This window comes from Toxorhynchites rutilus, chromosome 1 (genome assembly GCF_029784135.1).
Source record: "Toxorhynchites rutilus septentrionalis strain SRP chromosome 1, ASM2978413v1, whole genome shotgun sequence".
Taxonomy (NCBI): domain Eukaryota; kingdom Metazoa; phylum Arthropoda; class Insecta; order Diptera; family Culicidae; genus Toxorhynchites; species Toxorhynchites rutilus.
This window is the reverse complement of record NC_073744.1, coordinates 162,571,251-162,599,243: the sequence shown is the minus strand read 5'-3', so window position 1 is coordinate 162,599,243 and position 27,993 is coordinate 162,571,251. Positions and strand designations below refer to the sequence as shown.

The 27,993-nt window shown below is 38.8% G+C and overlaps 1 protein-coding gene across 2 annotated transcripts in view; it reads left to right on the top strand.

Moving 5' to 3' along the window:
- LOC129763618 (alpha-1D adrenergic receptor) overlaps positions 1-27,993 on the top strand; it is a 329,279-nt gene that overhangs the window by 82,444 nt on the left and 218,842 nt on the right. For both annotated transcript variants that reach the window (XM_055762858.1, XM_055762857.1), the window contains one exon: positions 2,386-3,109. In XM_055762858.1, coding sequence (XP_055618833.1) covers positions 2,720-3,109 — 390 coding nt within the window. In that variant the 5' untranslated portion in view covers positions 2,386-2,719. The remainder of the gene's footprint in view (positions 1-2,385; positions 3,110-27,993) is intronic.

Here is a 27,993-nt window from a genome sequence, read left to right as displayed (position 1 = left end):
GCAAGATTTGGAACGCTTATAACTCGAGCATTTCTCAATAGATCGCAAAGGTTTTTGCATCAATTGATAGGAAATATATCTACGCATCTATCATTACGAATAACATTTCATTTTTCTTGAGATAAATAATTGAATAATTGTGAAATATCAAGCATTGTCAAAATGCACTATGTGCCCATTTTTGATTGGTCCATTTTGTGCTCCTCAAATCGTACCGACCAAACCGGGCAACCAGAGCAGCAACGAAATAGAATGAAGCACGATTGGAACTGAAAAAGAAAAAAATATGAACGAAACATTGGTCGTAGTCTCACACATGCGTAATTCTCGAGCCAGCCAGTCAGCTTAAAAATCCCTGCTCCGCTGCCGTAACGATCATTCTCATTCAAACCGTACACCACATCGGTTCGCATCACAACACATCAACAAACCAACACAAGCAGCCATGTCTGGACATGGTAAAGGAGGAAAAGTGAAGGGAAAGGCAAAATCCCGCTCGAACCGTGTTGATCTGGAGTTCCCCGCAAGGGTAGCTAGGCCGAGCGCGTTAGTACCAGTGCACCAGTCCACCTAGCCGGCGTTATATAGTTTCGGCCGCTGAAGTGATCGAGTTGACTGACAAAGCTGCTCGCGACGATAAGAAAACCTGCATTCAGAACAGACCACATTCGGTTCGGTGGACATCAAGACAACAACAGGCAGTTGCAGCGAGTGGCAAACGCAATCGCAAAACGACAGCATGTAGCAGAAGAAAAACGTTTGTTCTTTATACAAACTGCTTTGGTGGCAAATCCAGAACAAGGCGGCATCGATGGCGTTCGAAAAGGTTTTTTTTCAAAACCACGAGTACAAAGTTTTCTAAATTGGAACCATTCCATAAAACAAGGCGTTTTTCAGGGCCATTCTTCTTCTTCAATGGCACTAACGTCCCTAGAGGAACTTCGCCGTCTCAACGTAGTATTACTTGCGTCATTTTTATTAGTACTTAGTTGAGATTTCTATGCCAAATAACACGCCTTGAATGCATTCTGAGTGGCAAGCTCTAGAATACGGGTGATCACAGTGTAAGTCGGAGGAAATTTCTTTGACGAAAAATTCCCCCGACCAGAACGGGAATCGAACCCGAACACCCGGCATGTTAGTTATGACGCTAACCACTCGGCCAAGGGAGCACAAACGTCTTATCTAAATAGTGTAAATCACGAGCCACCTGTTAACTCCACCATCTTGGCCTCAACCACGACACATTTATCCCACCCGACGCTTACTTTGTGAGCAGTCATCAGGTTGCAATAAGTGTCGTGGTCAACTTCAATGATCGTATTATATTTGTTATATTTCAAGCGTGGATTTTCATATTCAACAATAACTTTTACATCATTAATCGGGATGTTTTCATTTTGACTTTTCAAATAATCGATGAAAACATCAGAGGAATATCGATCATCCCAATAATTTTCAATTTTGGTTTCATTGGTTTTGGTATAAAAGTACTAAATCTTTCGCCAGGATTGCTCTTAATTCCATTTTTCACACTCTCAACATTATCCCCTGCCGCACACTCAACAATAATCGAGCCATTTTTTCCGTTTCTGAAATTTGCTATTTTGTGAATTTTTGGATCTAATTTAGTTTTCAAAATTTTCCTCGTTTCGTCACTTTTTTAATCCGACTCGACTGGTTTCACCACAATAACTGGACGAGCCTTACGAGCCGTGACATTCGCATAGGTTTCGATATTATACCTCGTTCCTTTGGACTAATTGATCTGAAATTTGGAACACACCTTTATCTCTGCTGTCATTTTCATACTGCGTATTCCATTATGTTGAAAAATACTGTTTTCCTTACTTAATTTAAATAACTTCAGTTCACATCTGACAGTACCTGAATTCCGAGCCAAAACTTTGCCAATGCTAGTTGGTATCCATGGGTACCAAATTTCGATTGGTTCCATTGATTTGCAATGTGTGTCGTCCTGGAACAACAATCCTTCAATCCGAAATTATTTCCCTTGGGGCCACGATCGATCGAAATATTCATCTTTTTCATTCGATTGGACGCATCCTCTGTATGCCGATTTATGGATGAAAGTTTGTCCTGACAAAGCCCAACGAAAGCGTCGGACTGTGCAATAAAACACTGCCTCCGTTTTATTTCAATTTCATCGCTTTCAACACACAGACAGCATCAACACTTCGAGGGTGTAAAAACTAATTGTTCAGCTCAGTTCATCTCAAGTCAATCAAAACAATCGCTTCCATAAAAACTAATGTTATGTCATTGCTTGTAAATAACGCCTCTCGCCCGCACAGAAATCAAATTGTTGGCAATCAACAGTTTAACGGGTCTTTTTATATTGTTTTTTCTCCCTTTTATTTGCAGATGATGGCGTCAAGTACCGTTTGAACTTGGGTTTTATGATGCGAAGATAAGAAGATAACTTAGGGTGGGTGTGTGCGGGTGGAGGTGAATTCGTACGCGTGTGTTTCAGTGTATGTAATCAGTGCTTTAACAGCCCTCAACGCACATCAACGGTGTTGAGCACTTCCAAGGTGTTGAGTGAAGGTGAAGTTTAATAATAAGATTCTGATATCTCGAGAACATATGGTGCACAAGATGAAAAAGGATGGGTAACTGCAGGATCGTAATCTGTTCCTTTGAAAGTTAATTTTCACCGTCGAAAATGGATAGAAGATAAGCTCTCCCCCACGTCACAATGAAAGCCACGATGGATTTTAAAAACGTACCGGACAATTTCCTGGAGGCGGTGATCCAGGTGGTGCTCGGAACGGTCGGTGATCACAACGAGACGCTGCTCGGCGACTACAGCAGCCCGGTGCTGAAACCGGTGGTGGCCCGCATCTATCCCATCTTCATCATCATGTACGCGATTCCGGCCGCACTCGGGATAGCGACCAACGTGCTGATGGTGCTGTACATCAGCAAGTACAAGCTGTACCGGGACGCAACCCAGGCGTTCCTGGTCAATCTGGCCGTGTGCCACGCGGTGCAGTGTGCGTTTGTGCTCCCGGTCACCCTGATGGTGATGCTGATCCAGAACTGGATATTCGGCCAGTTTCTGTGCTTCTTTCTGCCGTTGCTGCAGGTGAGTTACTTTTTTTTTCTTTAAATTATGTAAATTTCTGATTAGATCAGGGCACAAAATTCAAATGTTGCTCCGCGAATTTATGAATTAATCTGCGCGCCGGGATCTTGGAAGCTCTTTACGTAATTTATCATGAAAATTGTATCTAAAGCTAGGGGGAGCGTTTTTCTTTGCACTTGATTAAATTTCTTTCGTGATTTGATTTGTCACAATGCCTCTGACCGCCACTTTTCATGGAAATTTTTGCTCGTGAAGCAAGAAGAATTTAATTAACAAAGTTTGCTCGAAAGTTTTTATCTCGAATTTCTGAGCACAGTACAGTTTCAATCGTTTTGATCTCTAGCGTTCGGGGTAAACTTGTTGTGCTTTCCAAAGCAAATTGATTTCTTGAAACGGTGAGAGCTTCCTCTTCGGAAAGTTCAGATGGTAACATTAGATGTTACGATGGGGGTGAAGATGTGGACCGTAATAAAATGGAATTATTCAGTTGGATATGGATTTTGCCTTCAGTTTTATAATGATAAAAATAGATAATAATTTCGCGTAAACTTTGTCCATATAAATCCAATGACACTCGATAAATAAATTCCTCAATAAATTTTTACAATTATAAAACAACAATTTTAAGAAAAAAAAAAATTGGGTAGGTTATATCTATGATATATCGCAAGGTTGACGTGGGACTTCCTTAGCTTAGCAATCATTTGGTCAGTGTTAAGTCAGACCGAACTATGTGGCATTTTTATGATTTCGAGAAAAACCAGTTTGAAGTTTGATGCTATAAAGGGTTTTCATTGAGCGTTCAAAACAATTTCGATAAGTTATTCCTGCTGTACACGTGATTTTCCAAAACTGAAAAAAAAGTGGAATGCATTTTACAAAATATTTAGCCTAATGCAATCAATAGCTCGAAATTTTTAATTTTGTGACTTGGTCCGCTCTGACTTAACACCGATCATTTGTTCGTATTGATTAAAATTTTGATTGAATGAAACAATTTCCGAATTCAATTGAATTCAATATATTTGCTTTGTGAGTAAAAAGATTGCATAATGCCATGTAAGGTCAATTCATGCAATAGATTATGTTCTTCGTTACAAGTAAATTTAATGACGGTCCTTTTACGTTTGGTATGATGACATCTTGGTTTTGCTGTTTGTGTTAGGCAAACACATTTCAGTCAGAACAAAAATGACCCCGATTTGCATGTATTTGCAATGCCGATTTCCCCAGACACCTTGGTTCAGAAGTCTTTATTAGGTAAACACATTTCAGTCGGAACAAAAATACCGCTGACCTGCATGAATATGTAATGCCAATTTCCTCAGACACCTTGATTCTGAAGTCTGTGTTAGGGAAACACATTTCAGTCGGAAGAAAAATACCCCCAATCTGCATGAGTTTTCAATGCCAATTTCCTTAGACACCTTTGTTCTGAAGTCTGTGCTGGGGAAGTACATTTCAGTCGGAACAAAAGTGACCCTGACTTGCATGTATTTGCAATGCCAATTTCCCCACGCTCCATGGATTTGAGGTCTGTGTTAGGGAACACATTTCGGTGGGTTATGATGGCTATGTTGGGGAAACCGTAAATCGGGCCAATAAAAACCAGGAAGTAAGGGTGTTTAGATAACGCTTAACATTTTACAGTTATTCAACATCTTTCCGATGCAGTAAGAAATGTTCGAGTTATAAGCATTCGGAATCTTTCATTTTTTCCTGCATGTTCTATGTTTAGGTTTTCACTTTACCCTCCATATACTCCGGTTAGACGAAGTCCCACGTCAAAACAACTTGTTTCACAAACATAGTTTCCTCTAAAAGTGACTTGTTTGTCAATGCTTTGTCAACCAGTGAAAATCAAATTTTTCAATTGCATTCAATTTTCATCGATAATGAAAGAGTAGTATCCCAAATTTCGTTTTGGCAGCCATGATCGGGTCGGTTATAATGTCAACGATCGACCGCCGAACGAAAATAATTGGGGGGCTAAAAATTAGAATTGGGGATCTCTCTCTCTCTCTCTCTCTCTCTCTCTTTTGGTCATAACTTAGCTACAAACATATTCCCAGCTGTATTTGACAATGAGGAAAATAGGTCAGCGCCTAATCTATCGGATTCTACAGCAACCTCAAGTTGGAACATTTTGACGTAGGATTACGTCTTTCGGGAACATATTGGGGTACAAATTGAAAATCGAGAATCGAGCACATCGCGAAACTTGTTCAATTTCAAACGCTTATTGCTCAGTCATTTCATGATGGATTGATGAATTTTTTGCGTCAATCGATTTCGGCACTCCATAACAATTTTTTATATTGAATAAAATAATATATATCATTAAACTAACTATCAAACAATTGAAAAATCCCAACCCCTATCCTAACGGAAATACCCACTTCTGATTGGTCGAAATTGACGACACATGCGGCGGTTCCCTAACAGAGACATCAAAACCAAGCTGTCTGATGGAAATCGGCATTGCAAATACATGAAAGTCGGGGGCATTTTTATATTGCAAGTAAGAAGAGTGATACGAATAATTCTAGCAAATAAAATTTAAATTTGGAACTTTAATGTTGGTTGCTTCGTGAAACTCCATATCAATGTCCGATCGTATATTGTGAAAAATTTAGCACAAGGGTAGGTGTAAAATTGTATACGATAGCCGTTGTGTTAACCCTTTCCCGTACAACATAGAGTCTCACTACATATAGTACATATAGTATTAGGTGAACATATAGTATTAGGTATTGTTAGTCCAATAAAAATTCGCATTGGGTTGAATAAACAATCAGAAAGTAAAAATTATAAAAACAAATTACTTTTCCCATTTCAAATATATTTTCGCTATATTAAAGTAACATGTTTTTACATATAAGAAAAATTGATAATTGTGTTCGGTATTAATAATTATCTTATATTACATTGGTGATTTTTTTTCTTTATTTCATCAATACATATCACAAGAGGCATCTCGTCTAGGATCATAGAGGGCGGTTCTCATCATATCTCGTTCCACTTCGGTATCCTTTATCACATACGCACCATCCAACGACTGTTTATCATCCTTATGTCATCATCACCCGTTAAACACTGGTGGAATGAACAAACAATACCCAACAACCAAACAAAACGGCCCTTTTCAGGTCCACCTAATCATTATCAAAGAGTTTAACGATGTAATTATCCAAAATCAACAGATAACCTAACGTAATCCTACGTCAATTATGCAGTCGTGTCTCGGACACAACCCTCCTGTGACTTTTTTGGCTTGAGTTCTTAGCTAAAGAAAAAGTTGATGAAGAGGAATCGATCAAGTCACTTACACCCCTTTCATTCTGAGCCCCTCAATTAGTAAATGAAAAGCAAAAATAGATTCCATACTCATTAATTGAAAGCAGCGTTGCCACATTTTCAACTGTACTGCAAGGGGTAAAATTCTGTTTTTCACTGCACTTTTACTGTTGAAAATCTGTACCAAAATTCTGCACCATTCTATATATTTGTTGCATAGAAAAATCCGTTTCTTTAGCATCATGAAATGAGCCCTTCAAAATGAATTTCCCTTCAAATGATCCCTTCAGATTGAATTCGTTTCTCTCTCTCATGTGCCTCGAAGTATGGGGGCTGGGGGTAAAATGCCCACGTTAAGAAGAAGCTCAATTTACTCGTCAATGCAGAGTGAATTTAAAAAATTTCGACCCCAGTTCCAAAGGCAGAACAGTTTTGTACCTAACATGTTCATCCTGAAGCATAAAAATCAATAAAATTTCAATCTCTAAATAAATATGAATTTGAGTTTCACCTGTTTCATTTGAATTAAGTGTTTGACTGTCAAGAAAATCCTTATAAAAGGATATAAACTAAACATTCGATTCACTTTAAGTACTTCTTTGTGTTATAAACATTATACTTATCTATATTTTTTCTTGCCACTTGATCATTGTTACTATTGAAACATAATCAACTGACTATTGAAAGAAAAGAAAACTTTTTTTAATGTATTATATATTTTAAGGCAACCATGAAGAAGCACTTTGTCTACTTGAGCTATTTTGTTATTCGAATCGACGAAAACAATCATCGATAAGAAAGGCTTACACTATATCGACACTTCCTTCAATGTTGCATCCACGTTATCGTAGTAAAATTCGTTAGTATGAAACAGCCGGCGCATGTTTGCCCAAACTAAAATCGTTAAGTTTGGTAGACCTTCGTAAATTTGTTTTTAGATCCGTTCGGGGTAATATGCGCATATTAGTGTACAAAACGAACCACAACAAAGGGGCAAAATGCGCCGGCTGTTTCATACTAACGAATTTTACTACGATAACGTGGATGCAACATTGAAGGAAGTGTCGATATAGTGTAAGCCTTTCTTATCGATGATTGTTTTCGTCGATTCGAATAACAAAATAGCTCAAGTAGACAAAGTGCTTCTTCCTGGTTGCCTTAAAATATATAATACATTAAAAAAAGTTTTTTTCTTTCAATAGTCAGTTGATTATGTTTCAATAGTAACAATGATCAAGTGGCAAGAAAAAATATAGATAAGTATAATGTTTATAACACAAAGAAGTACTTTAAGTGAATCGAATGTTTAGTTTATATCCTTTTATAAGGATTTTCTTGACAGTCAAACACTCAATTCAAATGAAACAGGTGAAACTCAAATTCATATTTATTTAGAGATTGAAAAACAAAAACAGTGTATTCTTTAAAAGTTCAGTACATATTTCAAATCCATTGAGGAGAAGAGGTATAATAAACGTTTAACCTTTAACCTCAAACGCACATGTCGCAAGTAATTGAAGATGGGTTGGTGGCGCATTCGGTGTGGAACCACGTTTTGCATTGAACGCACATCATCCAACCTTCACCATCTTCAGACAAGCTGAACACTACTCCGCAGAACGAGCATAGAATATCATGCATCTTATTATTAGCTGGAGATTTACGCTTTCGGCCTTTGCGAACCGTATCCGTTTTCATGTTTTTGATTTCCTTGGCAGCATTGTCCTTCAACAATTTTTTGCGGTACGGAGATGAAGTCAATTCTTCACTTTGTTCAGTTTTTGGTGCTCGGCGCCTTTTCACGTTCTTTTTCGATACTGGTGCTGTTGGGGTAGGTGGCATGTCAAATCCCTTCAACTCGCCTTTAGTTGGTACCCGATTGCAAGCCCAACGCATCGCCTTGTCCTCGTTAGAAGGTTGGATCTTTTCCTCTGTTCTCAACGAATCAACGGTTTGGTGATTCGTTGCCAAGGAGTGGATAATTATGTTTCCAGATTCATCAACACTGTAGTGAACAGCTGGGTCCAAAACAAGCAGATCTTCGGTGTCGATACGCAAGTTAAAAGCTTCTAGATCCGCTGCAGAAGGCACGCCACAGTAATTCACACTGCGTGTCTCTGATGCATGTTCGTTTCGTCCCTCCGGATCGGAAAGAACGACAGGCTCACCGGGATTGGTCTCAGAACTCTGGTCATTGGAAATCTTGGTGTGTACAACTATGTTTCCATTCTTCTCTACACTGTAGTACACATTTGGATCTAAAAATAAAAACTCCGACGTGTCGAGCTGTTGATCAATGCTTCCGATGTTGGCATAACCTGTTAAGCAGAGAAAATTGTCAGTTTGAAATTTATTTATGACTGAAACATACAAATAAAGAAATCAAATTACCCTCCGTTCTGTCATTGATGCTGAGGTCAAAAGCTTCTGTAGAATTCACAGAATCATTGACTGCTTCTGCATTCACATCGCTGTTAACGGCTGACACATTTTTGACAATGGAAGAATCTGCTTTCAGCAAATCAGAAGTTGCATCGATGATACCCTGCGCATTATTCTGATCGTTGGTTTTGGGCGGAAGATTATCCACACCGTCGTTGGAAGGATCTGAATTCAGGAAGTCAGAAGCTGAAAAATCCTTGTCCGCAAAAATGTGCCGTTTGATAGGACCTATTCCGGTCGCTTTGAAGCCATTTAAGCAGTTAAAATGGAAGCACTTGCTGAGTATGCGCTATTTATCAAAGCGGCAACGTAGAAGATTGAAACAACTTTTCCTGGATTATCGTTTTGGAGTTTCTTGAGGGCCTTGTTGTAGTTCGACTTCAGTGGCTCCATAAAAGAAACGTCCAAGGGCTGAAGCTTATGTGAGGTGTGAGGCAGTATTGAAAGGATTCGAGCATGGCTCTTCTTAGCTTTTTCGAGCACTTCCACATTCCTAGTGTGGCTTGAATGCCCGTCAAGAATCAGGAGTACTGGTGATTCTACCGTTAGTTTTGTGTGCGCCACAAAATGATCAAACCACATGGAGAACGTATTTGTTGTACTCCAACCACTCTCGTTACATGCAAAAATCGTCCCCTCAGGAGCTCCAACCTTCAGAGCCTCATTCATACGCTTCCATTCCAATTATCATTGGCGGTATATAACCTCCGGCTGCGGACATGGCCATTATGGCTGTTATATTTACACCCCTTTCCGCGGAAACTGCTCCCGCTACTTGCTACTTTCTTTGCCACCACTTTAAAAGCCTTTGTTGGAACCTGTAAAAACGAATATAAATCTCAAACATGACCTCTAGCACGAGTAATAACAAGCAAGATACTTACGGTACTGAAACCAGTCTCATCTGCATTCCATGTTCGGCTCGGGGGGAACTGACCACTGCTATAAATCTCTTGGAGCAGCTCAAAAAAGCGATCCACACTGGATCGATTAAATCCCTTCAATCGAGCACGGGATGTTGGCTCTGGGGAACGCAACGAAATTTCTGGATGTCTCTTCAGGAGGCCCGCCAACCAATCACGTCCTGCGAGTTGTTTGTGGCGACAAAAAGGATGGCTTATTTGATTTTTCTCCGCTAGCTGAAATGCTAGTTCCCGCAATTCCTGTCTTGTTACTCCAAGGCCATACAAGTTCTTTTGCAGGACGTGTTTCACTATTTCCTCTTCCTGAACAGCGTTGAAGACGGGAGAAAAACTTCCCAACGGTGAAACCTTAGGGATAGGTCCTTCTTCGCTGGAGCGTTCGATACTGAGGTATCGTGAAAGGGTTTTCCTCGGTATCTTGTACATACCAGCAGCTTGCCTCTTCGATAGCCCCATCCGGGCCGCTTTCACTGCTGCTGCCAACGCGATTTCCGTCCAAACCCGACGGTCGGTTTTTCTTACGTAATTTCGGGGAACGAATAAGAATCCGAACAACACTCCGCGTTTACAAACGATTTGTTTTGACGTTTATTTACACGCGCATGGATGAATGTATTGCAACGCACAGTGCTGCTAGATCATCGATCTTTTTTTTTCTGCTGCAATTTGAATCAATATTTGATTGATGATAAGAGAATTAATTGCCCGTAAAAGTATGTATTTTTATTTCTATGAATATTTAAATGGTTTAAGGATGGTTTCGAAAATGTCGGGGCAAAAAAATACAGCTATACTAAAAAACGTAGTATGAAATGAAAAACAAATAACCGAATGATGTTTGGCCGCACTGCAAGCGATTTTCCCTGTTAGTTTGTGTTTCTTATGGCGCATTTAGACCCACCTCGACTAGTTTGATAAAAATTATTAAAATCAGTTGAAAAATAATATTATCATGAAGTTTCACGGTGGTTGCTGAAAACCAAGGCTTTTGTTCATAAGAAGATCAGTTTCTAGATATGTAATATTGTTTATTTGTGGCGTAAAACCTTACGGAAAGTGTTTCAAAAATTGTAAGAAATAGACCTGAAAAGGTTTTTCTCGTTTTTATCAGGATTTATGTAACATATATGGATGATATGACCCACACTGGTTTATAATGTTAAATAGAAACCCTTCTTTAGTATTAAATAGTGTATATTTCATGAAATATTATGGTGGCACGTTTTGCCCCACCTGGGCGTTTTACCCCCTCCTCCCCTTTCCCCCACCCAGATTACTCATTATTGAAGCAATGTCTTCGCATTCTTCCGCAGCAGACGGGCACGTATCCTTATTCGGCTGTCCAATATGTATCAATGTTGATTAAAGAACATAATTTGGATTGATTTTCATGTCACTCACCTGTCCTGAGTCTTGGAGAAATCAATATAGAAATGTAACTCCGCTCAACTCAATTATCAGCTCGGCAATTGGGTTAATAATGTTATGTTAACATTTTCTTCGCGGATGCACGTAATGACAATCATCAAAGTTACCGATACCGCGTAGTAAAATGTACCAACCGTTAGAAGGGATTGCGTATTAACCACCGGTTAACTTTGAAGAATAATATCTCAAAAACGAAAAAAAAGCATCTCTGATATCGGGATATGTGATGTAAAAAATTATCACCTTTCAAGTAAAAAAATATAAAAAAATATAATACCCTCTAGCCTAAAGCCATGTAAACAATAAAAAACGACTACAATCTATAATTACGAAAATAAAATCCATTTCTTTTGCGAGTTCAATGTTTTTTTTAATAAAAGACTAGTCTCATTGGGTTCAATTTGATATGTCGATCATCTGATTTGGTTCAGTGGATCAAAAGTTATGATTTTTTTTGAAAACAGTTAAACAGTAAGAAATAAACAATTAATCGTATCAGTCGAGAAGATCAAAATGATGTTTTCCACTACTCGAACATCCCTGTAAAACAATATTTGAGGATCTTTTTTCTAGAACCTCTAGAAAATACGGTTTTATTTGAGTAAAACTTGAAAAATCTCGTATTTTTTGCTTCATGTCAATCATGTCCTTCATGACATGTCATGTCCGGATTATATGAGTTGCATTTAATGGTTATTTGAGGTGAATTAAACTCCACTCCTCTGTTCTTTTTCTACTAACGCGAATTTTGATTTCTGTAGTGTTCCGTGTGACCATATTCGTTGCTATCTTTTTCTCGCTCACTAAGAACGTAGAATAAGAGAAATCAATCTTCGGTTCGATGTTTTTGCGTGGTTTGTTTCAGCTCCCATTTGTTAACATTTGAGTACGGACATTGAAATTTGCAACGAATGGGAACTCAGACAAAACATGCAAAACTGGTAAACTTACGTCTCCGTGCACTAATTTATGCGGTGTATCAAAATTCTGGAGCAATTTTGCATCGGTTCCCATAATATTATTCCAATATTATAAAGAGCAAATTCAATACCAAAGCAACACTGCTCAAGTTTTGAAAACCTATGTCTTTCCAATTTTGGTATTATTCTTTGGTATTTTACTTTTATATCAGACTTGTCCAAACCAAATTTGGGTATCAAGATCAAAAGAGTACACTGAAAGTTGAAAAACATATTAGCTTGCATGCATGCTTTCGTAATTCAATGTGAATGACTGAACGAAAACATTTCGCAAGAACGAATTTCGCACGTGGAAAATTTACTCATTCCAAAGCAAGTTTAACTAGAACTCGGGCAAAAGTGGTGGCCAGGGTTGCCACATACACAGAATATTCTGTATTTTAAAGATTTTTTGCCAAATTTCAGATACATAATCTGTATATACAGAATTACAGATTTTCAGCAAGTATACAGAATTTACAGATTTTTTTGAAATTCAATTTAATATATTAAATTTATTATTGTGCGTACATAGATCACTTGATTTATAAAAAAAAATTGGACTCAGCGCAACGAAATGGCTTTTGTTGGAGGCAGTTACCAAGCGAAATCTTGAGCGATTTGAAGAGCTTAAACTATTTTTTTTCTTTCCAAGTTATGTATGACCATAATCAATTCGCCAATCGTATATTGACTCATTTATACGACCCTATGACTAAACCGATCATACTGTTCCTAAACTATGTTCTACCGCTCATCAATAATGTCAACCGCTCCTTTCAAACAGAAATTTCTCTATTTTGCGAACTTTTTAATGAGAGAAGACTGTTATTATTGATCATGTTGGGTAACTTATGTTTGGAGAGCAACGTGCAACGATTCGTTGATGCTGACTGTAGCATTCTGTTATTGGGAGCTTTGCTACAATCATCCCGTTCTCGACGATGGTTGAAATCCAAGAGACCGTCTCGTGTATTCGCACACTTTTCGATACCGTTTGTTTACGCGGTGTGCTACACGCACACATTTATGGTCACGCTATTCGCTCCAGGCGAGTTCCGTATATGAATGTCATTGGCTATAGATGGATTCTGTAATCAAACACTGAATCAAATAACCAGTGATATTTCCAGGACTCTACATCCTTCTTCTTCTCCAAAAAAAAAAGCAATCAAGTTATTTCAAACAAACCAACAAAAATACATCAATATCCACAAAATTTATTTTAGTGAGGAACAGAACTAGAAGGAGTATCTGGAAGTCATTGCAGGTATCGTCAGAAGAGGTTTTTTTCTCAAGGACCTTTCAAGTGCTTGTACCTTATCATCTGCTTTTTCTCGCTCTTTTTTCGCTTCTTTTCTATTCTATTCCCTTGTGTTCCTGGTAATAATTGTTGTTGTTCAAGATTTATATTGAGTTTGGATCTTCATCGTTTCGTTCTATTAGAGCGACTAGAGCGTTAATTTGTAGCCAATATGAAAATATAAAAATATTTTCATATATGAAAAAAAAAATGAAAATGTGAATCACCCTGATACTCTTACCCTCGCAATAACCTTGTCATCATTGAACACAGAGCCGTTGTCGTTCTCAAATCTGTACTGAAAACTTTTCCTAGTGTTTCATTTGTTCTATTAGTGTCTAAATTCATCATTTCAATTATTTTACAAAATCGACTGAAATAGTGAGCTATCAGTAGAAATTTCGAACACTCCTTGGCAGAAAACAACACTTTTGATCTCCTGTCACACTCATTACGGCGTCTCTTTACATATAGAAGCTCTGGTGGTATTGTTTGCTGAGAGCAGCACATTTCTGCACTGTGTCGGCCATAAAGAGCCATCACATTTTCTCTTTGAAGTTCATCACTGTTGCCACTTTTAGAAGACCTCTTTGACTAATGTTCAACGCTCTTTGTCCCCGCTTAGTCGGAGAACAACTTTATCGTTCTTCATCACTATACCGTCAACTACTTCATGCTTTTTTTTCGATAGCACGGTAACGACATAAATCAGATTGCCAATCTCGAGTCTTCAAACATTTCCTGACTGATAACAAGGTTTCATCAGTAGCTGTTGCTTCTCTTCTCTCCTTAATGGTAAGAGCAAAAGATTTACCCTCTTTGGCAAATAGAAAGTATTATGTATGCTCATTGAATGGTTTATCAAAGTTTGTTACGGAAGAGTATATCGAATATCGATCGTGCAATAAGTCTTATCTCGAAGGTATACGAAGTGAAGTGAAGTGTTCAATCCCGAGCTCTTGGGCATGACTCGATGTTTCGCATCCCTAACTGAACTCAAACGTCCGATGCTACTCTTTCCCTCAATGCTACTCTAGTCCTAAAAAATGCGTTTACTTCTATTTTTTAATATTTTCAGCCTTAACATTTTCACCAGATTCCATTTCATGCTGACATTCGCCCAGATTTTAATTCGACCATTTTGTATTTGCATAGGATTCGCTTTTTCTCTCTTAGCGCTACGATTCCCATTGGACTCGCCTTTACTCTCAGCTCTACGACTCGCTATTTATCTTTTAGTGATGCGATTTCCATCGCACTAGTTCTTTCTTTCAGCGCTACGATTTGCATTGGACTCGCTTGTTTCGCTCAGCGTTCAATTTGCATTGGACTCCCTTTCCTTCAACGCTCAATTCCTTGCATTTTGAATACGGATTTATCCGTCCTCGCTTCCAGCTTGGGCGCTTTGAATTTCTTCTAGCCTCATCTTAAACATAGCGCTACGGATTTTTCCGGACTCGTTTTTTGACGTGGGACTACGTCTAACCGGAGTATATGAGGGGGTAAAATGAAATCCTAAACACAGAACATGCAGGAAAAAATGAAAGATTCCGAACGCTTATAACTCGAACATTCCTTACTGGATCGGAAAGATGTTTCCATCAATTGATAGGAAATATTTCTACGCTTCTATCGCAATTAAGAAAATAAATTTTTCATTAGATAAACAATTGAATAACTGTAAAATGTTAAGCGTTATCTAAACGCCCTAACTGTCTCATTTTGATTGGCCCGATCTACAGTTCCCCTAACACAGCCATCAGATTTGGGTAAATCGGCATTGCAAAAACATGAAAGTATGAAAACTTTTGTTCTCACCAAAATGTGTTCCCTAACACAGACTTCAAAACCAAGGAGCGTTGCAGAGATCGGCATTGCAAATACATGAAAGTCGGGGGTATTTTTGTTCCGACTGAAATTTGCCTAACACAGAGTTCAAAACCAAGATGTCTGGGAAAATCGCTCTGCAAATAAATGCAAATTTCGAGTACTTTTGTACTCGCTTGCCTTTGTGCAAACTAGAATATGTCGCCTAATCTTAGGAACCTGGGAAAATGGTACAGACAGTAGAGACGGATGAACTTTCAAGCCTCTATAGTATAAAAAGTAGAAGTTGAAGTTGTTGCAAGCCGGGGATACTTCTGCACACGCATTTTTTTGCACTCCGAAAAATGTTTTCCTAACACGGATAACAAAAGTACACACAACGCTTTGGCTCGGTTATTCATTATTGCATTGAAGGATATGTCTTCATATCTTGTGCTCACTGAATTTCTACGCATACCATTTGATGATTAGGCAAAATGTTGTTAACCATTTGCTGCGATAACGCCTTTTGATTCAGCAATATGCGTTCGACGTACATGTCAAAATCGAAACTGAGTGTCTGAAGTTCGTCAAATCAAGCAAATTCTCGGTTCGAGAAGTATGTACACTTGAGAGATGCAAACTTCAGAAGGAAACATAAAATAGAATAATCGTTTGATAATTCTTCCGTTCACATATGTTGTCCTAGGCATCATACCAAACGTAAAAGGACTGTCATTAAATTTACTTGTAACGAAGAACATTATCTATCACAATGCATGAATTGACCTTACATGGCATTATACAATCATTTTACTCACAAAGCAAATATATTGAAGTCAATTGAAATCGGAAATTGTTTCATTCAATCAAAAATTCAATCAATACAAACAAATGATTGCTAAGCTAAGGTAGTCCCACGTCAACCTTGCGGTTATATCATAGATATAACCCACCCATTTTATTTCGGGGCTTCGGATTCCTCCGGCCTCGCCCTGAACATAGCGCTACGGATTCCTCCGGACTCACTTTTTACATCGGCGGACTCGCTTTTTACTTCTGTGCTTCGGATTCCACCGGCCTCGCCCTAAACACAGCGCTACGGATTTCTCCGGACTCGCTTTTTACTTCGGCGCTTCGGATTCCACCGACCTCGCCCTCAACACAGCGCTACGGATTCCTCCGGACTCGCTTTTTAAATTCGGCACTTCGGATTTCTCCGGCCTCGCCCTGCATACTGCGTTGCACGATCAATTCTTCCACTTTTAATCTAACCTCACATGAAACACATTGCACTTATTTCCGTTCGCATGTCACCTCCAATAAATGGATCACTTTCGCGCCACGATTATCAACCAACCAGCACGAAATCTTCAAATTGGAAAGAAAAAAAAAGTTTTCTTTTCAATTTCAACAACTCACCATGATCCTACCGACTGCGCCAAATTGTAGCATTCTGTTATTGGGAGCTTTGCTACAATCATCCCGTTCTCGACGATGGTTGAAATCCAAGAGACCGTCTCGTGTATTCGCACACTTTTCGATACCGTTTGTTTGCGCGGTGTGCTACACGCACACATTTATGGTCACGCTATTCGCTCCAAGCGAGTTCCGTATATGAATGTCATTGGCTATAGATGGATTCTGTAATCAAACACTGAATCAAATAACCAGTGATATTTCCAGGACTCTACACTGACCTTGATGTTAAAGATTTTGAAGACATTCTGAAGAAGCTTGAGGATGTTTGTGTTGGTATCGATGTACAAGAAGCTGAAGAAAGATTGGGTGCAGCTAGGAAGTTGATCTTCAAATCGATTTGTCGTGACTTCTATTATTGCATTGGTGAAACATAGTTGCAGCCTTGATAAACCCCTCAAAATTTCTTCAAGCTACCAAACCTTAATGAATTGATGCTTAAATTTGCTCAATTCGTTTAAACAGGTAATAGACAAGGCCTGGATTACGAATTTTGACTACTCAAGCAAAATTTGAGTGACTCGGATATAACTTGGTCCCAGCTGTTGGATGTCAAAAGGCGTGATGAGAAATTTTTGTATCCATTGGTCGTTTGTAAGACATGTTTTGCGGCTCCGCAAAGCTTATGCGGTTGAGCCTTACAAATAAATGAATTGGAAAAAAGACATTTGATGACATTCATCAGTATGTGTTGAGCGAATATTTTTGCTTTACAAAACAAAGTCCGGAAATCGGTTGGTTCCCACAACTATGGACTCTATTTTGAGAGCGAAGAACTATGTATCGGCGGAAGGATGAGCGTCAAACATGAATTTGAAGAAAAATTTTAAGTACAACCATGTAAAAACATCGTACAATTCAGAGGCGAAAAACTTTCCTATTGACACGACTTTAACTCCGATACAGATTTTCTATACAGATTTTTTGGCTAAAAATACAGATGTACAGATTTTTTCAGAAAATTTTACAGAATTAAATGTGGCAACCCTGGTGGTGGCTCTTTTGGAACGGAACTTGAAGTTCTTATCGAGAGACGCGCCGATAACAAAATGGCTGCAGTTTCACAATTTTATATACCGGGCGGTAACGCGAATCAAAATTGGGAGAAATGCTGGGGGAAACTCTACAATAGTTTGCCAACGTAATGCGCATCGCATTTTGATTGGGGCGAATGATCTGATGACTCGGTGAACGTACCTTGGGAAGCCTTCGAACTATATGGTTGCACTGTGGGCTGGATGGTTACCCAAACCGTTACAGAGAAAAGCACTCGCTCCAGGGCGTGTGACGAACTTTATTCATTCATGTATTTATTTGACACGTCGTTTTACGAACATGATAGAAACAAATATGTACGATTGATATTTCTATCGGGAACTAAATTTATCTGGAAAAACTCCTCGAATATTTGCAAATCAAAAAATGGCAATAAATTACGAGCGTTGCGTTGTTGTCACTAGAATGTTCGCTTAGTAATATTTTTCCACAGAATCCGTATGCATGATTGGAGATTTGACGCAAATTTGATTTCCAGTAATTGTAACTGGCATCTGCCGGTTCCCAGAAGGAGGATTGTACTCGAACGATTTCGACCCCATCGACGATGCGCTGAGGGCTCACGGTGTTTATTACCCCATATCGTCGTCTCACCATTTTCCACTTGACCATTATATCCGGTGTCAGCATCCCAAGTCTCTCGGTTACAATTCATCTTTGAAGTTGCATTCCGAGTGACCGAGCGTCCGTGCGTTTGAATGCAATGAACCGAACGAGTTTCCTTGGTTTCCGGCGTAAATCATGTGACGATACTTCCGTTGGCCGAATTCATCTCCGTGGAGCCAGATGGTCATTGCTATTACATATAATTGCGTTCATCTAGTGATTCTAGGTATTCTCGACGTTGATATGGACCACACGTTAATTGATGCCATCGGCAAACGAGCACATATCCAACAGGGGATTTTTCGCACACGAAATTGACATCGGTCCGTCAACCCATCTGGGGCCTCTTCCAACGATCCAATTAGTATAAACCTGTGTTGAGTGTCACTTGCTACAAAAAAGTCCCAACTTGCTGACCGACACCAGTGACAAACCTGTTCCATTATTCATGCTGGCAGCATACATCTGTGCGCCGTTTGAAGCGGTTTCATAAATATGGACACTATGCAAATTGCCAATCCGCGCGCGACTTCTCACTTTCTATTTTGCTGGATGAAGTTCAGCGAAATCAAACAATTGATCTCGAGTTATGATTGAGCTTCCCCGGGTAAAACGAAAACCGATGGTTCGGATAAAGTTTTTTGATTTCGTGCGAATGTTGGTGCGGAATAAGAAAATTTCCCGCCCCGATTGCTACCGTTCGCGGAATTCGCTATCTACTAGAAGAAGTTTTCGCGCAACCAATCTTCATTAGCTGGTTCGGTAATGATGGTTCGATGGTTCGATTGAACGATTTCCGGGAAAATCCCCACCCGCCGAAGGGGTGTGTGTATGAGGGAGTTCAATGTCTATTATTTATGGATGCGAAGGGCGGTAGGGTTGAAACTGTATTTGCCTGACTAAAGAACGGTTCGAGTGAAATTTCTGCGGTTGAATAAAGTTTTCAATGGTGGGCAACCGAGGGAAATGAATAAATAAATTAAATGATTGAATAGACGAATTGAGGTCGATATCGCTATTTAATTTGTTTCCATTTTGCTGTCGGTTTCGATTCTAGCCGGTGTGATGTAACATTCCTACCCGTGGATTTAGCCTAGCCCAGCATAGGAAGTCATATAGATGGCACTACTAAAGGGTGTGTCACATCAAATTGCATCACGGAAAAAACGCTGTAGAAATTTAATTTTTAGGAATTATATCTTCAGCTTTCGCTTATAATCAGATAAGAGTGTATAGATCACGTTGGCCATGCTTCACTATCAATTTTTCGTAAATTTGGAAAAATGACGTCGAACGAAAAAGAGCGTCGTGAATTAATCCTGTGCACTCATTTCGAGAATCCGGAGTTGTCACATCGGGACATCGGTAAGATGCTGGGAATCGTCCAATCCACGGTCAGCAGAGTACTAAAACGATACTTCGAGAACCTAACCATCGACCGGAAGGTGAAGAACGGCAAAAATGGATGCTCCGTCAGTGAAAAAGATCACAAGCGCGTAGTTAAGCAGTTTAGACGTGATCCGAGAAGTTCGGTCCGGGATGTCGCCAATAAGCTGAATTTGTCAAGTTCATTCGTCCAGCGGACCAAGCAGCGGGAGGGCCTGCGTACATACAAGGTTCAGAAGGCTCTTAACCGCGACGAAAGGTAAAACATGGTGGGGAAGACGCGAGCCCGGAAGCTGTACACCGAAATGCTGACGAAGCCGCATTGCCTGGTAATGGACGTCGAAACCTACGTGAAAGCGGACTTTCGTCAGCTGCCGGGCCTGTTGTTCTTCTCCGCAGAGGACAAATTCAGCGTTCCGGAGGAGATTCGCAAGCAGAAACTATCCAAGTTTGCCAAAAAGTACATGGTGTGGCAAGCGATCTCCTCTTGCGGAAAGCGGAGCGCCCCCTTCGTGATGACCGGCACGGTAAACGGGCTGGTTTACCTTAAGGAGTGCCTACAGAAGCGCTTACTACCACTATTGAAGCAGCACGAGGGCCCGACCATCTTCTGGCCGGATCTCGCTTCGTGCCACTATTCAAAGGACGTGTTGGAGTGGTGCGAAGCCAACGGGATCACCTTCGTGCCAAAGGAAATGAACCCGCCCAACGCGCCTGAGCTTCGCCCAATAGAGAAATATTGGGCGATTATGAAGCAGGCCCACCGGAAGAACCCAAAAGTTGTCAAATCGGAGGCGGACTTCAAGAGAAAATGGATTTCTGTTCAAAAAAAACTACAACCTGACGTTGTACAGAACCTTATGGACGGGGTAAAGAGGAAGGTGCGAGCATACGGGTTTGGGCTCGAAGTATGAATAAAAAGAAAATGCCAAAAGTTGTTTAATAGTTTTTATTTTACTGTCTAAAATTTTCAAAAGGATCGGTCTACTGGGCGAATTTCTACAGCGTTTTTTCCGTGATGCAATTTGATGTGACACACCCTTTATTGTCAGGCCCATTCGATTTTCAAACAGATGATGATTCAATCTTTAACAATCAGGGGGGACCCCTGTCTGGAAGGTCGAAAAATAATGATTTTTTTTTTCGGATGTTACTAATTAAGTGAAGTGTTCGTGTATTTTGATTATTGTTTAAGGTATATTTGAAGATGTATTTTCCATTTTTTTGAGTGCACGAATAATGATTGTTGACAGCTGGATACGTAGATGCTGTCTGAAAATCGTTACCTTGCTGGTTGAATCGGTTCTGAAGCAACGGGGTGTCTTAGAACACATTCCAATGAATATTTTGAAACTTTAGGATTATATCTAAAGCGTTACACATGGGTTTTTAAAATTCGAAAAATTTCCAAAACGGTGGCCATTTTTATTAAAAATGAGATATTTTTCATGAAAAATTTTTAAATAGTGATTATAGATATAAAAAAACGGCTATGTAACGCCTTAGATAATTCATTTTAACAAGCTGATAAAAAATTTCAGCCAAATCGGAAGAATAGATCCTGAAATATCGATACTACCAGTTGAAATAACATGGTTTCGAGAAAAACGCGTTTTAAAATTCGTACAGCAATATTATATCCCTTGAGGTGACTTCATACTTTTGGCTGTTTCGATATTTGATTTCCAACGAAATCAAATATCGAAAAATCCTTCTAGTACAACATTTCTGAGGGCATGAGCTTTTCAAAAATGTCCCACGTCAATAGAAATTTGACCCCCTTTCTGTTGACCGATTGATATGAAATTTGAAACACACGTTCATCTCTGTAGTCATTATAAAACTGCGTATTTCATGATCTTGAAAATCCAAAATGGCGGCCGCTACAAAATGACGGATCACATATTTTCTCAAAACGTCATCGATATGGGTTTCCGAAAACCCCATCAATAGGGGTATTCAATGAAAGGGCTTGACCAGTAGAACACAGTTATTTATGAAAAATGCAAATCTAAAATGGACGCCACCACAAAATGGCGCCATATATATATATTTTTTTTTTGACGTAGGACTACGTCTTTCATTTCTATACCGGGGTGTAAAATCAAAGTTTCGAAAACGAAAGCGTTACGCCGGAGACCGAGATTTTGAGCGTTAATAGCTCCTAAACAACTGAACGAAATGGTATGATAAACACTTCATTCGAAGGATAAAATGTCTACGCGTTATATACTTGTTACTTTTTGATCCAAAAACTTGTTTCAATAGTCTTAAAATTGCTTTCAAAACAGGCTATTGAAATCACCAATCGGTATATAAGCGAGCGCCGCTCGGAAATCCGCTCAGTTCTAATTGAACAGCGATTGGAGCATGTTGTCGCTGTTGCGGTGAAGCTCTTTATTTATCATGAAAGCGCGGATGAACGGTGTCACCAAGAGCCTGTTTGTGCACCCTAGGCCAGAAGGGAATCTATCAGGAGGAGAGTGATGCCACAAACGGTTCCCTGGGAAGACATCGCTACACACACATACACGCGCGGCTATTAACAGGTAGTTATCGAGTTGGAATTAACCACTGGTGGGCTTCCAGTATCGAGGAAAATGTGGAAATATCTACTCGTTACTGAAAATAATCTGCCAGTTCCTTTGGGAATTTTCAAAATATATTCATGTGAAAGAGTTTAATTGAATGTTTTCTATCCATGTTACACTGTGACCAAATATGTTTGTATCAAGTGCTATTAACAGGTGGTTATCGAGTTGGCATTAACCACTGGTGGGCTTCCAGTATCGAGGAAAATGTGGAAATATCTAATCGTTACTGAAAATAATCTGCCAGTTCCTTTGGGAATTTTCAAAATATATTCATGTTAAAGAGTTTATTTGAATGTTTTCTTTCCATGTAGCACTGTGATCAAATACATTTGGTTTTGTGGTTTTTCAATCAATCGCAATTAACAGGATAGCTTCAGAAGATTATTCTTCCCCATCAGTAGGATATTTCCGTATCCAATATTGTATGCGCCCGCAATGGATTATTGCTCATTCGCCGAAAGTTCCGAGCTCAGAGATTTCATTCCCCTCTAGTTTGCCTTCCAAATTGCCATTGTAAACCACACCATCTCTCGATTCAATCACACACAAAAAGCATACTTAAGCGATATTCTGGTGGTGAGACACATTCATTTTTCGTGAGGACATCGACAAGACAACATCGTTGCCTAACGTGCTGGAGGAGGTGGACGGCGAAGGATCGACACATACACGCGCAGAACTCTTTCCGTTAGGATGCCATTCAGCATCGAGAAAGTTCCGGAAAGATCTAATCATTGCTGGAAAATAATCTGCCAGTTCCTTTGGGAATTTTCAAAATATATTCATGTGAAAGAGTTTAATTGAATGTTTTCTATCCATGTTACACTGTGACCAAATATGTTTCAATCAAGTGCTATTAACAGGTGGTTTTCGAGTTGGCATTAACCACTGGTGGGCTTCCAGTATCGAGGAAAATGTGGAAATATCTAATCGTTACTGAAAATAATCTGCCAGTTCCTTTGGGAATTTTCAAAATATATTCATGTTAAAGAGTTTATTTGAATGTTTTCTTTCCATGTAACACTGTGATCAAATACATTTGGGTTTGTGATTTGTCAATCAAGTACAGTTAGCATGTTAGCTTCTGAAGATTATTCTTCAGAACAAGGTTTTTCGTATCCTATATTGGATGCATAAAACCTTGTGCCTCCAACGTAACGCTCTCGTTTTCGATGTCTCCCAAATATTCATTCATTCATTCATTCAGAATGGATTTAGATTCAACTTCAAACAAATGATCTCTAAATCAACGATAGTCCTATGTTACCCTTGCGATTATACCATAGATATAACCCACTTCCTGTTTTTTTTTTCAAAACTCTATCAATATGGGTATCAATGAAAGGGCTTCACTAGTAGAACACAGTTATTTATGAAAAATACTAATCCAAGATGGCTGCCACTACAAAATGGCGATTTATTTATTTTCTCAAAACCTCATTAATTTTTTTTTCTATATTATAGTGACTTTCAGCAAATTTCGGCTGGTTCGTCACTTTTACTTCCATTTTTGGAAGAATGTCGGGAGTGAGAATTGAACTCGTGCTCTCTGCGTGAGAGGTATGGATGTGACCACTACGCCAGATCGCCTCCTCATCATTAATATGGGTATCAAATGAACGGGCTTGACTACACCCAAATTTGATTTTTAGTTCATGTTTTGTCATCCCGATTTATGACATTAAATGAGACATAACATAACAGAAAATGTCATGACTCATAAATACTGGTAAGCATTTGTACAATATACATGGTACAGTAATATAAGATTAATACGAGCGAGCGAAACAAAAGACAAATAAGCTTTCCGCATACCTTGCCACATACACGGTCCAGACTGAGATAGATATTGTTCTCCTTCATGCGCTCCTTTTTTACTTCTAGAAAACACTTTCCAATTTCATTATATAATCAGGTGCAATATTATCACGTATTTGCTGAACAACTGCTGAAGCATCATTAGCCATGTGGACAGCGTGGTCGTGTGAAATAACTTTGCGTTCCAGCCGGCCTTGGTTCGATCCCCATTGATGTCGTATGGATTTTTTTTAGCACAATCCCAATTGAAATGAGAAAAGAAAACAGAAAGAGATGTTTGCTTGCATACATACAAACCATTTTTAAGCTTTTAAAACAGCTCTTTATTTACGCATTCGACTCTCTGGCACACTGAATGGCATCATTTCTGCCAAAGATGAAATGTTTTCTGCCAACGCTAGTTTGGGTGTAGTAGAATACGGTTATTTATGAAAAATGCAAATCCTAGATGACTGCAACTACAGAATTGCGGACTAGATATTTTTTTCAAAACCCTATTATTATGACTATCAAATGAAAGGGCTTGACTAGTAGAACACGGTTATTTATGAAAAATGCAAATCGATCAAAATCCTATCAAATGGCGGACTACATATTATGTCAAAATCCCATTAATATGGGTATCAAATGAAAGGACTTGAATAGTAGATCACAGTAGATCATGAAAAATTCAAATCCAAGATGGCCGCAATCACAAAACAGCAAATTACTTTATTAAACGGTTTTATTTAGCTTAAACTGTTCGTATGTATGTTTGTATGTCTGTAGGGTTGTCTCACAACGAATTATCACGAATTTATAAAATACCTTTATCTCTGCTGTCATTTTAAAACTGCTTATCTTGAAAAATTCAATTTGGCCGCCGCTACAAAATAGCTGATTCCATATCATCTCAAAAAAAAGGTTGATTGAGATATGTGTATCAAACGAACGAACTTGACTTGGAGAACACACGATGTATTCTCTGCAATCCACTCAATATCGGTATCAAATAAAATTATTTGAATGATAGAATACAGTACAATGGTTTTACTGTAGAGAAATATTCTAATGAAACAGATAAGGGGCTGTCCACATGCCACGTGGACAGAAAAAGCACGGTTTTAGACTCTCCCCTCCCCCTCCGTGGACAAGCGTGGACATTTTCATACCCCTACCCCCCTTTGTCCACGTGGAAATTTTTCCTTTTTAAATTAAAATAATTAAGGAAAGAACTGATTTGCGTCTAAATTCCATTTAATTTTTCATTCCATTTAAGGGGGACCCCTGTCTGGAAGGTTGGAAAATAATGAATTTTCTTGGATTTTTTTCGAATGTTACGAATAAAGTGAAGAGCTCGGATATTTTAGTTATTGTTTAAGGTATATTTGAAGATGTATTTTTCATTTTTTAAGTGCATGAATAACATGTTGACAGCTGGATGCGTAGATGCTGTCTGAAAATTGATACCTTGCTGGTGGCATCGGTTCTGAAGCAACGGGGTGTCGTAGAACAAATTCCAATGAATATTTTGAAACATTAGGACGATACCTAAAGCGTTACATAGGGGTTTTTTTTTCGAAAAATTGTCGAAATGGCGACCATTTTTGTTAAAAATGAGTTATTTTTTATAAAAAATCGCTATTTAGAAGCTCATAAAAAATCGAAAAAAATGAGATATCAAAAAACGGCTATGTAATGCTTTAGATCAGGGTTTCTCAAAGTGGACCCCTGGGGGTCGATATCGGTTTCCCGGGGGTCGACGTGGACCAAAACTGATTGTGGGGTTCGACGAGGTTTAATAATCGACCCCTATTAATTAACACAAGTTCTTATTTGAAACATTCAAGATACTGTATAAGTAGTGTTCCAACTTGTTATAAGTATGACTAATATTTTAGTAGAAAGTATTATGCTGGTACTATTCAAAAACTCAACAAATTGTTGGGCGTACACAAGTTCGTATTATATGGAATAAAGGGAGAAGTGAAAAGCGTAAACAAGTTCTTGTAAGGTAATGTGTTTGAGCGTACAGGCTCTTCAGGCACGTTTTGATTTGATCTATATTTGCTATATACACGCGATTTAACCCTTTGCACTCGGCACGGTTTTGGACGCTGGCTATCAGCTACTCGACACTACTTTGCAGTGGAAACGTCCTTTTACAGACCCTCGTATCATTCAGTATAATTTTGGAACCAAGCAAAGTATTATGATGATATTGGACTTATGTAATTTGGGAGACATCGAGAAAGTATATTCGCAAAAAAAAAAACAAAATTTAATTTTGTATAATTTTGTATAGTGTGATAAATCTGAAAACACCTTGCAATGTACGTTGTTTGGCACCTGCCACAAAATGTTTTCCTGTTGCAAACTATAGAATCCCGTTTTCTTTGTTCCACATCAGGAATAAGTAATTTATTATCCAATCCGGTGTCTTCAAAAGAGAAGTACTCAGATCGTCGCTAGTCGCTAGTCGCTAGTCGCGCTTTCGTCTGACACAAAATTCACTGACACTTCTTCTATATATCTTAGTAATTTTACTATATTTTTATTTGACTTGTTATACCATTTCAAAAGGAAACTTCAAAGAAACATGCATATTTTTAAAAGTTGCGCTGAAATAACTCAATTCCTCGTAATCAGTGGAAAAATGTTAAAAAATGACAGCAGAGTGCAAAGGGTTAATACGAAGGAAGTCATGATCAAATTCATGTCCAAACATGCTTCAGATATTTTACTGTATAACAACCTGCCATTTAGGTTAAAGTTCATTTTTGTTGTGGATTACATGATTACATAACTAAATAAAGTAAACTAAAATAAAGTGATTGAAAAATAATTCACAAAATACTTAGTTGCCGACGCGCCCTAGCTTAACCATACATTTCTGTTGTTTGTGAAGAAGTTGCAAAGTAGATACAAAACACTTTTTCATATTTTTCTAAGTATTTTTTTTAAAAATTATTTCAGGAGTTTGTTTCTTTATTTTCGTACTCTGATTGGTAACTAATGCAAATTTTCTATACAATATTGACTATATCCTATAACTATAAGAGACTATAAGTTTACCTATGAGTAGGCTCGTGAGCATACCCAAAAAAACATCCAGTCCAAACATTGGTAGAATGTACAGAAGTGTCAAAATTACCAAGATGGGCTTCACCGATTATTACGTGCAGCAGCATCACTACGGGAGGAGTCCTAACAATTTCTTCTGCGCAAGGTTCTCCCTCTTAAAGTACGACTGCTGTCTGGTTAAGGTGGAAAAAGCGAAGATAAGCTAGACACCATAACAACTGGAAAAGGGCCACAACAAAACAATCATTTTGATCAGGAGATTCTCGAATCTACCGAAGTTATCTACTTCGATGGCAACCGCAATACGTACTGGCTTCCACGAGTTTAAGGTGAAATCGAATGTTTTGTTTTCTCGTCGCTTTTGCGTTTCAGCTCGCGTGTGCTCATTCATGTAACAATCGCCCTTATTCTTGTTTACGGCCGTATCTGATTTTCGTTAGATAGATTTGATTCGAACAGTTTCGAACAATATATTATTGTTTTCGTAAGAATCCGTTCGAACGAGAACTTTTTCAAACGTAAAAATGTCGAAGTAATCACTTAAATTTCATACATGATTCATCAAAGCAACGAAGAAAGAGTCAAAGGGCCTGATCACGAACGTCACTTCACAGTGAAAACGAAATAAATTGTATGCAATTTGTATGCATTTCATTCCGTTTTCACCGTGAAGTGACGTTCGTAATCAGGCCCAAAGTGTCATGTATGACGGCGACGGGGCGAA